Genomic DNA, 12,535 nt, shown 5'->3' with positions numbered 1-12,535 from the left:
GAGATGCAAATGCACAGCTGTCAAGGATGTAGTACATCAGGAGAGGACTGAGAATGTGTGATTCACAGTGGCAGTTGTGGGAGCAGTGACAACTGAGCATCCCTTCAGATTTCATGCTTTCAAACCCTGAGGCTCTCTCAGGGATTTTGCCTGTTATGCTCTGGAATGCCAGTCAGAGCATTTCCTTGTAGTTAGGACTCCGTGTGTGAAACCAAATCACAGGAAGAGCCTTGCCTGAGAAGGTTTGTACCTTAAATGGTTTGAGGATCAGTGAGTGGGTTTCAAAAACAGTATGGGGCAGGGAGGAGAATCTGAGGATGACAATCAGAGCAGCAAGAGCCAACCCCAGAGTAGTGGGAGGTACCCAATAAATCACTAACAATGTAATTGCTAGGTATTATGGAAAATGTCTACCCTTTGACTAGTCCAATACAGTATTCAAGCAGACAGTTTTATTTATTTTTTTTTTTTACAACAATAACAAACATATTTGTTCTAATGCCAGCTTGCAATCTGTTTGTGAAAATACACAAACATAATACGTAGCAGATTCTGCAATAATGAACACACCCTCTTTGTCTGTAGTGGATTAAAAGGATACAGCTTCCAAGAAAGCTGGATAGGGCAGACACAAATACATGATAGGGCCAGATTCTCAGACTTTATAAATCAGCTACAATTCAAGTCAGTTTAGCTAATTCAGTTTGTACTAGTAGAGTGTTTGTACTATTTATTATTTAGAAAGAAGAAGGTAGAAAAGGAATCAGCTTTGCTCAAATTTTATCACAGATGCTTTGCCAATAAACAATACCAACTGCTTAAGTGTTTGAAATATCCTTTTATCTTGTTAATTCTATAAGACATGGTACTTCTCTCATCAGCAGGCAAACACACACATTATTTATGAAATTGCATACTGGCTTTGGGCATATCATAATCTTATTTTTGCTCATTAAAATGCCAAGGCAGTGCATTTTCAAATCAAATCCAGAAAAAACCCACCCTTGTCTGTGCTCAAATCCCTCAATTTTAAGAAGAAAATTATTAGTGTTCATGCTTACAAAAAGTAAGCACTTCTGTTTGAGCTCGTTCCTTGTTTGCTCTTAATCAGGATAGCTAGCTGAAGCCCAGCAATGCCACCAGGCTAGTTTACACTCTGGTAACATCCAGTCCTTCAACAAATCTAGTTAATCTCTGAGGTATGTTCTGAGGGTTGCTAATACAAATTGAATGCTCCTTGATCCAGAAAATGGGCTGTACTCAGTAGACTAGATGCCATTCATCAAGACTTTTGTTATTTCCCTTATTTGAAAGGCTTTTGGTCTGAGTCCCTTTTGGTAATATCCCATGTATCTGACATCTCTAGTGAATCTTCACAATGTCATCTGGGCACTGTGCATTTAAGTCCTTCTTTTATAAAGATGTGAGAGTCAAATAATTTGCAAACTTGCACTGAGAAGCTGAAAGGAAGAAGAAATGATTCCTTATAGAAGGTGGATGTTTATCTCACAGCAGAGTGAAATCTGCTGACAGAGCATTTTCAGTCTGCATAGCTAAACGAAATAGCTACACTTTATAAGAATTGCAGGCTTGATGGCTCATTCCAGCTCTGTTAATACCCTGTATTACTTGTAATCCATCTAATGATATTGTTAACACTAGTGTAAAGAAAGGGCTAGAGAAGAGCAAGCAATATTTTTTTTTTTTTTTATTGCTAGCACAGTAGCTATACAGCCAAAAGCTGATGTCTGAAAATGAGGGCTTGGTTATGTGGTCTGTCAGAAAGGTACAGTTGATAAGCCTGGTTCATTTTTCATTTCTCCTGGTAGATAGTTAAGTGTGGAAATGTATAAAAATAATCTCCCTGTTGGCCCTGCACTGCACAGGAGCCTCTGCTGCTGGCAAGGATGGTTAGCAGTGGCTGAGAAGGGAAAAGACCAAGCATGTTGGAAATTAAGCTGATGTGGGCAGACTCCATGAGGGTTGCTCTGAATGCCAAAGCTGATGGCCCAAGCAAACTAATATAATGTAAGTTCTCCTAGTAACCACCATTCACTCTGAGATCACTAATGAGGGAGCTTCAGGAAGGGGAATGAAGCATTTGTGTATAGGACATGGAGGGAACGAGGCTTTCCCTGAGCTTTACATGGTGAGAAGGTGTGATGAAGTTGTGCTAGAAAAACTGGTGATGGCATAGGGGACACCTGTCTTAGCATTTTAGTTTGATTTGGGAGTGTGATTTCAAAGCAAATCTCCCAGTTATTGCTGTTCACCCCACTTTGGTCCTTGTGGTGCATAGAGCACAGGCTGCATCGCTTAGGGGTATGCTTGTGCTCCAGGTGTGCACCTACTGCACGCCAGGACTAATGGGCTGGGCTGGTTCAGAGTACTCTGTGCCCTGAAATGCATACAGTGTGTATGCTGGGTCCTCAACAGCCCCTGTTTTATTCTCCAGATCCACTCCTACTCAGCCACACTGACTGCTAATGTAGACAAGCTGGAGAGGCAAGGGAAAAAGAGTTTCTAGATATCAGGGAGCAGTTAGGAGCCTGAATAAATTACTCTTTGCAGGGCAGACAATTATCTATTGTAATTGCAAAGCTAGGGATTATGAAACAGCTCAAATCACTGATACCTTTCCAACTTCCACGGGAAGTTCTTAAACCAAAATTGTAGTAAAGAGTTGTGTGCTTCCAGTGCTTAAGTCAAATAAAGGCTTAGTGAGGGCAGGTGCAATTCCCATTCACATCAAATGCAGTGGCACCCAGTTAACACTAGGAATGAATTTCAATAGCTGTCTTTTTGCTGCCTCCTGGTTTCTGGTTATAGCAGCTAAAGAGTTGTAGTGTAGGGGAATTAGGAGCAGAGGAGGTGCTGATAAGCTGTGGTTGATCAGAGCTTCCTGATCCCTTGAAGCTTGAACATTCAGTAACTCAGGGGAAGATGGAGATTGTGCTGGCAGATACTGAAAAAAAAAAAAAAAGGTTAATCAAGCTCTGAGGTTGAGCTATTGCACTTATCTCTACCTTGCCTGTGGAGTTAGTATGTGCAGTCACTGAGAGCCTGTGTGACTGATAAAATGCTTTTAACTAGACACAAACTTTTTTCTCTAACTCTAATTTCAAACCACAGGAACATACTGGATCTGATATCAAGGGTTCATGTTTCTGAAGTGTCAATGTTATGAAGTATCGTGATGCTATCACAAGTCTGGAAATACTCTTGTGCTTGTGGGAATTTTATTTTTATTTAAATAAAAGCTAATTTGTAGCCTTCCTTGCAAAGAAAATGTGAAAGGCTTAAGAGATTTACCTCAAATATGTTTCTTAAAGCCTTTTTGTGCTTGGTTTAGGGGTTTTTTTTCAGTCCCAATTCACGGTTTTTCACTTAAGTGTTGAAGTAAGTATTGAGTACAGAACAACCCTAGTCACAGGTGTTTCCAAAGTTTGGTAGTGTTTCTTCCTGAGATTTAACTTTGGACTCATTCACTCTGCAAAAGTAAATTATAAATAGTAAAATGTGCATATTTTCCTCTCTGTTGAAAGAGCTGATTCCTACCTCAGGTGAATGCTATAGCAGCTCTGTTAGGAGCCAGTGGCATCACAACTGCATTAAATCAGTTTATGGCAGATCAAAATCAGGCATATATTAAATGCCTGTATTTAATACATTTGAAATCTTCTAATAAAAGAATAGAGCTAGGCCATAGCAAACTTCAGAATGAGGAGATGGTGATGATTTAAGTAAGGGAGATGATACTCACTTGACTGCAGCATAATAATCGCTTAAGCTTTTATGGTTTTACAATTTATACTATCTGCACAACAACCCTTGCCGTTGCTCGGGCCAGCTTTTCCTGAGTCAACAATCACATACCAGTACCCTATTTCAAATTGTCTCATGGGTCTAGTATGAGAAAGGAAAGTTGGATCAGATTTTAAAACCTGATGCCAATCTTCTAGTGCCCTGTATACGCACACGTATGCAAGATGGGTGTAAAACACTCTGATCTGAGAGGTACTTTTTAACAGTACTGAGCAAAGTGTATAATTAGCTGTGCAAAATGCTAAACATTGCCTGTGTTCTGCATTTTTGCATAGTCACTTCTGTACGCATATAACCTATTTGGCATATAATAGCTGCAGACTTTCACTGGTGTTTTAGGTATGCAATGCAAGCTAAACATGTAGGTGTCTTCTAGCCTGAATGCAAATGAGTATGAAATCTGCACGTGGGTAACAACAAGCATTCCCACCTTGTCTGGAAATTATTTAACCACATTAACACAGGACAGTGGTCAGGGAATCTCAGAGAGGACGATTAGCTTGTGCAGAGATGTCTGCCAAATCTGTGAATGTAACTTGATCAACTCATTCTTGAATATGTGTCCTGCTCTGAACATTGTGGTTGGAGGTGCACGACGTATGCACAGTTTGCATGCTTACCTTAGTGTGTATGCATATGTTTGAACATGCGTAGTCTGAATGCTGGACTACCCTTTGGAAAACTGTTCACTTTTCTGCCTGGGGGGAGGAAAGGCTGTTGGTACATCCCTTGACTAGCAAATGACCGTGCACAGGAGAATGGGATAAGGATAGTAAATGCAGAGCTCCTTAAAATATACTGCATACATTGTCCAAACTGGCAGGACAGTTGTTTCATGATAAAACAAATACTGTCTTGCACAGCGTAGTCTTCTTTCTGTGGCAGAAGCAGCGTTTGAAATTTAATTAACTTCATGTGGCACTGTAGAAATGGATGGCAAATCAATAATGAATGCCATTTCAGTCACCTTGTGGTGTTGTAATTCTCTGTGTTTTGCTACGCTAATTAGGTCTGACTTCAGTGAGAAGCATTTCAGGAGCAAGGGGGTGAATTATTGCTGAGTTCCTGCCTGTCACTGGGGAGATGAAGTAATTTCAGTACTGAGTAACCTCAGGGATTTCAGGAGCCAGTGACTTAACATCCAAGCAGAAGAGGGAAGATCTCACATTTTGTTGGTGCAGTTGTACAATGAGTTTTGGGCTCCGCTAGTCCATGACTTAGGCTTCAGCTGAAAGAGCTTCAGCAACCAGAAAGTGCTCTTACCTTGTAGTTGGCATTTAATGACTTAATTGCTTTTGTTTACATATGCCCCCAGAGACTGAGAGGTTTTGGCAAACAGGTGAGTATTTCCTTCATTCGGATCTGAGGCTCCTCCCATGAACCCAGAGAGAGTCGTGCATGTGGGATGGGCCCCTGGCTCTCATTCCACCCCACTCCCAAACTCACTGTGGAGAAACAGCTCACGGAGCAGAAAGGGGTTTGCTTCCATGTAGCAAACCCAAACACTGTTAACCAGAGGCAATGGCAGCTCTTTGCCTGTTTTTTGGACTTGGGGAGTATTGTGAAACATGGGGAAGAGAGCTGGAGTGTCTCCCCTCTCCAAAAACCAGCTGTTTGTGTCTGAAGGTGGGAGAGGCTTAACCCCAGGATGCTTTGAGGCTCCTCTCCAACAGTGTGCTTTCAGCTGCGTCATAAGGAAATTGGGTGGATCAGGAATGGAATCTAGAGCAAACAAGTGCTCTGAGGCCACTAAGTCAGTGTGACAGACCAGTGCCATGCTTTTTTGGGAAAGTATGTGAACTCCTTCCCTTTATATTCGTGTGAATTATGATTCCCAATGATCATTCCTTCTAACATAAACAGTTTCTAATATAAACCATTCCTGCTGGTTACCACAGACAGCCTGAGGGGCATGGAAAATTTCAGTTGTTACACCACATTCGCCCAGAGAATTGCATCAATGATCGAAATGATTTTGCAGTAGTTGGAATAATGCTGAGTGAAAGGTGATACAGAGGTATTACACTTCAGAGATAGCGAACAAGAAGTGGACGCAAAGCTGGCTTTGCTTTTGCCCAGGCTCTACTTGTGCGCCATTGGAGTTGACAAACCTGGAAAATTGTGTAGCTGATATCCTGATAGCTTGTGTGCCTCATCTAGCACCTTTCTCAACTTTATATAAAATTTTGGAGGGGGGGAAGGATGAGAAGAGGTCTGATAAGGTACAAGACAGTTTACAGGTAAAGAGTTGGAGTTAATAAATTTAAGTTAATAATGCCTTATTGTGGTGCTTAATAGTCTGACACAATCAATCACACAATACAATATCAATACACAATACAATATACAAGAATATATGTGAATGTGTGTTAACTACTATTAATTAATGCATTAACTATCAATTGGCTAGTAAATTATACTGTTACTGCTCCTTAGCCTTCTTTCCTTTAAAAAATAAAATAAAACAAGAATTTCTCAGTCAAAACTGCCTATAATCTCTGTTTCTGCCATCTTCAAGAAATTTAAGTATATCAAATATATTTACTGAATTCACTCCTCTTGTACTGCCATTTAACAGCTGTTCCTGAAATGGCTTTATAGGCTGCTTAAGGACCATGCAAGGATGAATAATACTCCCAGGCTTGAATACAAAGGATATATTCTCCAGTGCATATTCTCTGCAGTACATCTTTGCTGTCATACCTGAAAGAAAAGGCCAATAGAATCATTTATTAGGGCTATCAAGTTTATTTTCTATCCGAAAGCATATGTAGAATAGTTTATATTCTGATTGAGATCTGTTTTCTTTGCTCTGAAATTGCTGGTTAAATTCTAAAGTCAATTTTATTGTTCAGGTGGTTCAAGGTCTACAAGCGGCTCCCAGGTTCACTTGTCAACAGCAGACCCCAAAACCAGGAGCCTTGCCTTGCTGTTGAAGAGGAAAAGACAGTAATTGTAACTGGCTTATTTGTTGCAGTTGCAGAAACTGAAACGATCACTCTCCTTCAAGACCAAAAGCTTGCGGAGTAAAAGTGCAGACAATTTCTTCCAGAGGACTAATAGCGATGTGAAACTGCAAGTAGACTTGATGCCTGAGGTGAGCACAAGCACTGGGCAGCTCCCCAGCTCAGAGAGCCAGGCGTCCTCCCCCACCAGAGCCCAGCAGCTGCCAGAAAACAACAAGGCTCACATCTTCCAGGAGCACATCTTCAAAAAACCCACCTTCTGCGATGTCTGCAACCACATGATTGTTGGTAAGAAATGATTTTTTAAATCTCTGTGAGCATCTGTGCTAGAACTTGCAGGATGACCTTTCCATAACTTATGTGAGTCCAGATGTCTACTTGAGAATATTCATGCGGAAAGGATCTGGACTTATGTCACATCTGCCACAGGCTAATACAAGTTCTATATTTCTTGACAGATCTCTTGCCTTCTAGACACATACTGTTATCACAAATTACAGGTGAGGGTTTCAGCTAGAGTCAAATTCCTCTCTCGTTGAGGCTATACTGATTACCAAGCACAAACTCTGTTGTATGTTACACTACAAACAGCAGAAATCCGTCTTGCAAATTTGCATCTGCTATCCTTACTCTTTTCCGCAATAGTAATTTTAACTCTCTTGCTTCTTGTGTCTGCCCCTAGTTCCTATTCACTGTGGCAACCATACCTACTTGCTCCAGCTGCCTTACATCTCTCCTAAGTGACAATTGGGCAAGCAGTAGCATCTGCTGGGTGGTAGGCTCTGAGCTGCTTGTGCGTGCATGTCAGCTGGCTAGGACACACGTTTTGGGACAACAGGTCAACAGAACAAGTAGCTGAATTCACACTGCAAACTTTCTTGGGATTCTTCTACCTGATCCCTGCTACTCACAAAACCTCACACGAACTTTATACCTTTGAAAGATCACCTTGTCTTCTCTCTGAAACTGTTCATGGGTATGTAAGTTACTGCCAAGGGCTAACTGACAGACAGACATATTGGACAGAGCTAATAATTTATTATTCTCTTCAGCGTACGGAGAGTAACTCCATACTGAGCCCTGCTTGTAAGGTAATTTTCAATGCAGTGTGAAGGCCTAAAAAGCCAGCCTTCGTGCTGCAGACTATCTATGGGGCTGTGCAAAGAGAGGTCAGGAAAGAAGTGGTGGCAGGTGGCTGGAGGTGTAAAACATGCATGGTCACCATTATGGGAAGCTGCAGGAGTTGCTATTCAGAAGTCTGGTCCTAGAAATTCACATTATTGTGACTAGTTTGTTATGCATATGATTTGGTGTTCTTGTTCCACATAAGGGTGCTCAGTGTCTCCCCCCTTGTGCGGGGAACTTGCATTCTTTGGAAACAGCAGCTGTCTGCAGAACACTGGTGCAAGAGTATCCTGCTTCCATAAATTGAAGAATTAAACACATGAGGCCTGATTTCATCCTCTCACCACCACAGTTCTATTGAATCCAGGGAAAAGGAGTTTTGATCCTAGATTTTTTGTGTTATTTTCCAGTCTTTTAAGATTTTTTCTATTTGAAGTGGTAGAACGAGTCAAAGGGAGAAAGAGTAAAGCATCAATATCAGGGAAGGTCATAGTCCAGAGATTGAAAGGAAGTCTGGAAAATAAGCAGTTGAAATAACTTTATGTATGGAAACAGGCCCAGAACTTGTCTCCTCCTGTAATGTGGATGGACGTTCTATCAAAGCTTAGTTTCACAAATATATACTGCAAATATAAGTCCTTCACATTTCTGGCTGCTTCTCATGAAGTTGTATGGAGATTAGTATCATCACAAATCTGCACAACTCAGCAATACCGTTTCAAAACACTACTGCTCAAGACAGATTATTACTGGCAGCAAACTTTGCAGGGAGTAACTCCAGTTCATAAACACCCATGCCCTTCTCCTTTGCTGGGCAATCTGTGTCCCGCCTGGGATGGGAAAGTCCTGAAGCATAGCTATAAACTTCAAAACATCAGCTTTAACCCCACCTGCCTTCTGAACTTCTAATGTTCTTTTCTATCCTCTGAGGGCTTCCCTTTTCTCTTCTGTATCTGAGCCACTTGAAGCCTTTCATAATTGCTGAAGAAGCTAATGCGACCTATTTTGTCTGGCGGCAGGCTGTCGGGTGAATTTCTCTGACCTCCTCCAGCTCATCTTTGCTAGGATGTATGGCAGAAAAGATGTTAAGAGTTTTACCTTATAACACCTTAGAGTCTAGATGCCCTGATTCTCATAGGCAGACATCTACTCTATTGCTGTAATCCTCTGTCTTTGATCCTTACTGCAGTCATGCCTGGTTTCGCTGTATTGTATTTTAAGCAGCATGGAGATCTGGATGTTACTGTTTGCAGCTCAATTAATCCATATAAGTTGTGCAGCTGTTGGTTATGGGGATGGTGAAGTGAAACGGGCAGCTTTTCAGGAAATTGTGTCAAGCTTGCTCCCAAAGGCAGACTGAAAAAAAATTCACTTCTGTGCAGGGACTCTGAATTTACACTTGCAACATGGAGCCTATTTGTTCTCTCTATTTGCATTTTTCAAAGACAGTGACATTTGAGAGTAATACGTCTATGGCTTTAAATTCCTTATTGATGAGAATAAAGGCAAAGACAGATACATGTTTTGAAGACTGGGGGAAAGAGTCCAGGAAAATCCCGGCTTGACTTTAGATGGTTTCAATTTTGCCACCAAGAATGATTCCAGGTTCACCTTAAATGGCTCTCTGATCTATGAACTAAGCAGCTCTGTTTGGTACAGGGCGGCATGATGAACTGTGCATAGCATGAACGTGCAGTACACACTAGCACGGCAGAATTGGTCTGTAGCTTCCGAGTGAACGGGACGCTTGGAGCAGAGGCAGTAGACTCCCTGTGCTGCTCTTTTCACAGCAAAATTAAAGCAAAAGAACGTGAAACATTATCTTCCTACAAAAAATATGTGCATCATCTCTCCTTGATTGTTAGGCACTATGAGCCAAATGTTGCCTTTGGGATGCAGCACGTGTGCCTGTTTGTTCATTTGACAGAAGTACAGTCATAAGATAAAGGCCAAATACATGTACTTGGTTTCAGAATTCAGAGGAAGATGTTTACTGGGATCAATATAATGCAAACTTACTAATTCAAATGCTTTTTATACATCCCAGAGTGCAGTGCAACATATTCAAAAGAAACTCTGTTTATTGGTTCGATTACAAAAAAGGAAAATCAGTATTAATAGTGTGCTTCATACCTCACATTAAAGAGAGGAGTTGACGTGTTCTTACTAACTGTACTAGACTGGGGCTGAAGTTCCATCTCGGTAAACAGCAGGAAATTTGATATTGAAGCAGTAGTTTTCTGCCAAGTGAAATAAGGGAGAAAATTTCAGATTCAAGGGAGCTCTGAGGAGTGCACAGAGGATCCATTTTACGTTAATGGGGTGTTCTTGAAGCATGAAATACTCCAATACAATTGTCAGTTCTCATACTGAAGTCAACAGTAATAATTCATGTAACTTCAGAGCAAATCAATAGTATGTTGGAGCAGACTCTGTACTCCTTTCTGCTACTCACTGTTCTGCTGCTGTGAGGTCCAGGTGTTGGTTAGTTTAGGACTGAGGTTTCAGGTCCATGGCGGGTTACATGTTTTCCTAAATATATCCACCCATGAACATCCTCTCACAGTATGACTCTTAGAAACCTGGTCATTTGCTGTTCTTACTAGTAGTATTTATTACTATTTTAATATCTAAGATCAGCAAGGGAAAATTTTGAAAATTAAAGTATCTTGTGGAATGTATCACTAGATCATTATTTAAAAGACACTGGTTTGTTTATTTTATATCACTGTGAAATAAGATCAAATCAGAACACCTATCAGTTTGCTTTGTGTTATCTACCACTTGCTGTGTTTAGCAAGAATGGGGTAAGCTTTGGTAATGACCAATAAGGGGAGGAAAAACTGCCTGGCACTGGCAAAGATAGAAACTATTAATGTTGCATCAGATTAGAGTCTTAAACTATGCTGATCAGAAGCAAGTTCTTGCTCTTCTTCAGTCTGTGATGTGTCATCAGTCATCTCTGTGATACTTTACTCTTGAAGAAAACATGATGTCAGTACTCTACCCTTGAAAAACATTGTGTATTTTTAAAGAAACTCCATCTGTAGACTTCTCAACATTTTACTCATTTGCAGTTCATTTCCTGTGCTGACTCACATGGAAAAAATTTTATTTTCCACACATTCCAAGCATATTACATGCAATTAATGCATTTCCATCTAAGTCAAATATAAGTAGTATAGCAAAAAAGCAAGCCACTTTGCTTTTAAAAATAGCTGACTTTAAAGTCAATCCTTTAAAGCTGTGTTTTAAAGAAATAGCTGCTTATTTCTAACAACTTCTTTGTATGTATCTTAGTGTTTCAAAAGTGTACTTAGAAGTTTCATTCCATGCTTACCTTTAATTCTGACACAGAATTTTGACCAACCACCTGTTTTGTTGACATACCTGTTGGAATATCTTTGCCTGGAAAGACGTGTTAGAGGGCCACAAACTTTCAGAAAGAATAAACAGAATTGTGGCCTGCAATGTCAAATATTAGTCAAAACCGGGTCCTTCTGGATCATGCCATCGCTGGCTTAGGTATCTGAGATATATACATTTATAATTGGTCTCAGGGCAATCAAGTTTCTGATTTGGATGCCTATTCTCCAGACCTTTGCAGCTCCGGAGGTAAATAACTCAATACCTGCCTTCTCAGGGAACTAACTAGGTTCCAGTCAGAGAAAACTGTAGAAAACAAACAAGCAAGCAGAAAAGATAAAACCAGTAATAAACCCCTAGCACAGTTTACTTCCAGTCTACAGTGCTTAAGCAGTGAAATTGTGCTGTCCCTTCAGTATTGACTCACACCTACCATCCTCTGCTCTGGTTTAGCCAGTTGTTCTGGAGTTTCAAACAACCAACAAAGTGCCATGAATAATTTGTTCTGGCCACATCTTTTAAAAGCAGCCTGTATTTATTTATTTGCTCTGGCTACTAGAACTTTCAACCAGTTTTATCCCCAAAGCTGTAATGCAACATCCTCCGTAAAGCTAGGCTCGAAGTTGATAAATTGGCCCAGCTTTTCAAATGCAGGAATTAAGGAGAGAGAGAGATCTGGATGGGAGCTATGGTCTCCCAGTTTTGTTAGTCACTACATCTGAACCTCTTCTCTTAGACTATCAGTAACTGCAACTAATAAGTAATGGAAAAACTCTGTAGTTTGAGGAAGTGTTTATATAACTGTAATTTATGTGGATGTTTATTAAATATAGCAAAATTTCACAGGAACTATGACACAGTGCTTTGCCTCCAGTCTGATCAGCTCCCTCATAAAGAATACTCTTGTCTTTTTTTAAGCTTGCTGCCTCACTCCATTAAGTAGGCATTCTGGTTTGATCCAAGCCTGCCTTTATTTAGCATTATCCAGGTAGACAAGGATGCGATAAACAGTCACAGATTGATCACCACTGCTTGGCAGCTAGACAAAGAAGAAGTACTCCTGGGAAGCATGACTGTAACTGAAGCTTTGTTTCCAAAGCTATGGTGGTCTGGAGGACTCCTCCAGAGCTCTTTTTAAAAAAAAAAAAAAAAAAAAAAAGGCATTTTTATTTACTGAGGCATTTCTTGCAGGATAAAGGAAAAAAAATATTATTCATTCAGTGTTCACCCTGCCCTCCACTCTTCCCAGTGTC

At 40.5% G+C, this 12,535-nt stretch overlaps 1 protein-coding gene across 3 annotated transcripts in view; it reads left to right on the top strand.

The window, feature by feature from the left end:
• The window catches only part of STAC (SH3 and cysteine rich domain), a 75,337-nt gene that overhangs the window by 17,632 nt on the left and 45,170 nt on the right, over nucleotides 1-12,535 (top strand). For all 3 annotated transcript variants that reach the window (XM_010299233.2, XM_075745488.1, XM_075745487.1), the window contains exon 2: nucleotides 6,803-7,079. In XM_010299233.2, coding sequence (XP_010297535.1) covers nucleotides 6,803-7,079 — 277 coding nt within the window. The remainder of the gene's footprint in view (nucleotides 1-6,802; nucleotides 7,080-12,535) is intronic.

This window comes from Balearica regulorum, chromosome 2 (genome assembly GCF_011004875.1).
Source record: "Balearica regulorum gibbericeps isolate bBalReg1 chromosome 2, bBalReg1.pri, whole genome shotgun sequence".
Classification (NCBI taxonomy): Eukaryota; Metazoa; Chordata; class Aves; order Gruiformes; family Gruidae; genus Balearica; species Balearica regulorum.
This window is presented reverse-complemented; position numbering and strand designations above follow the sequence as displayed.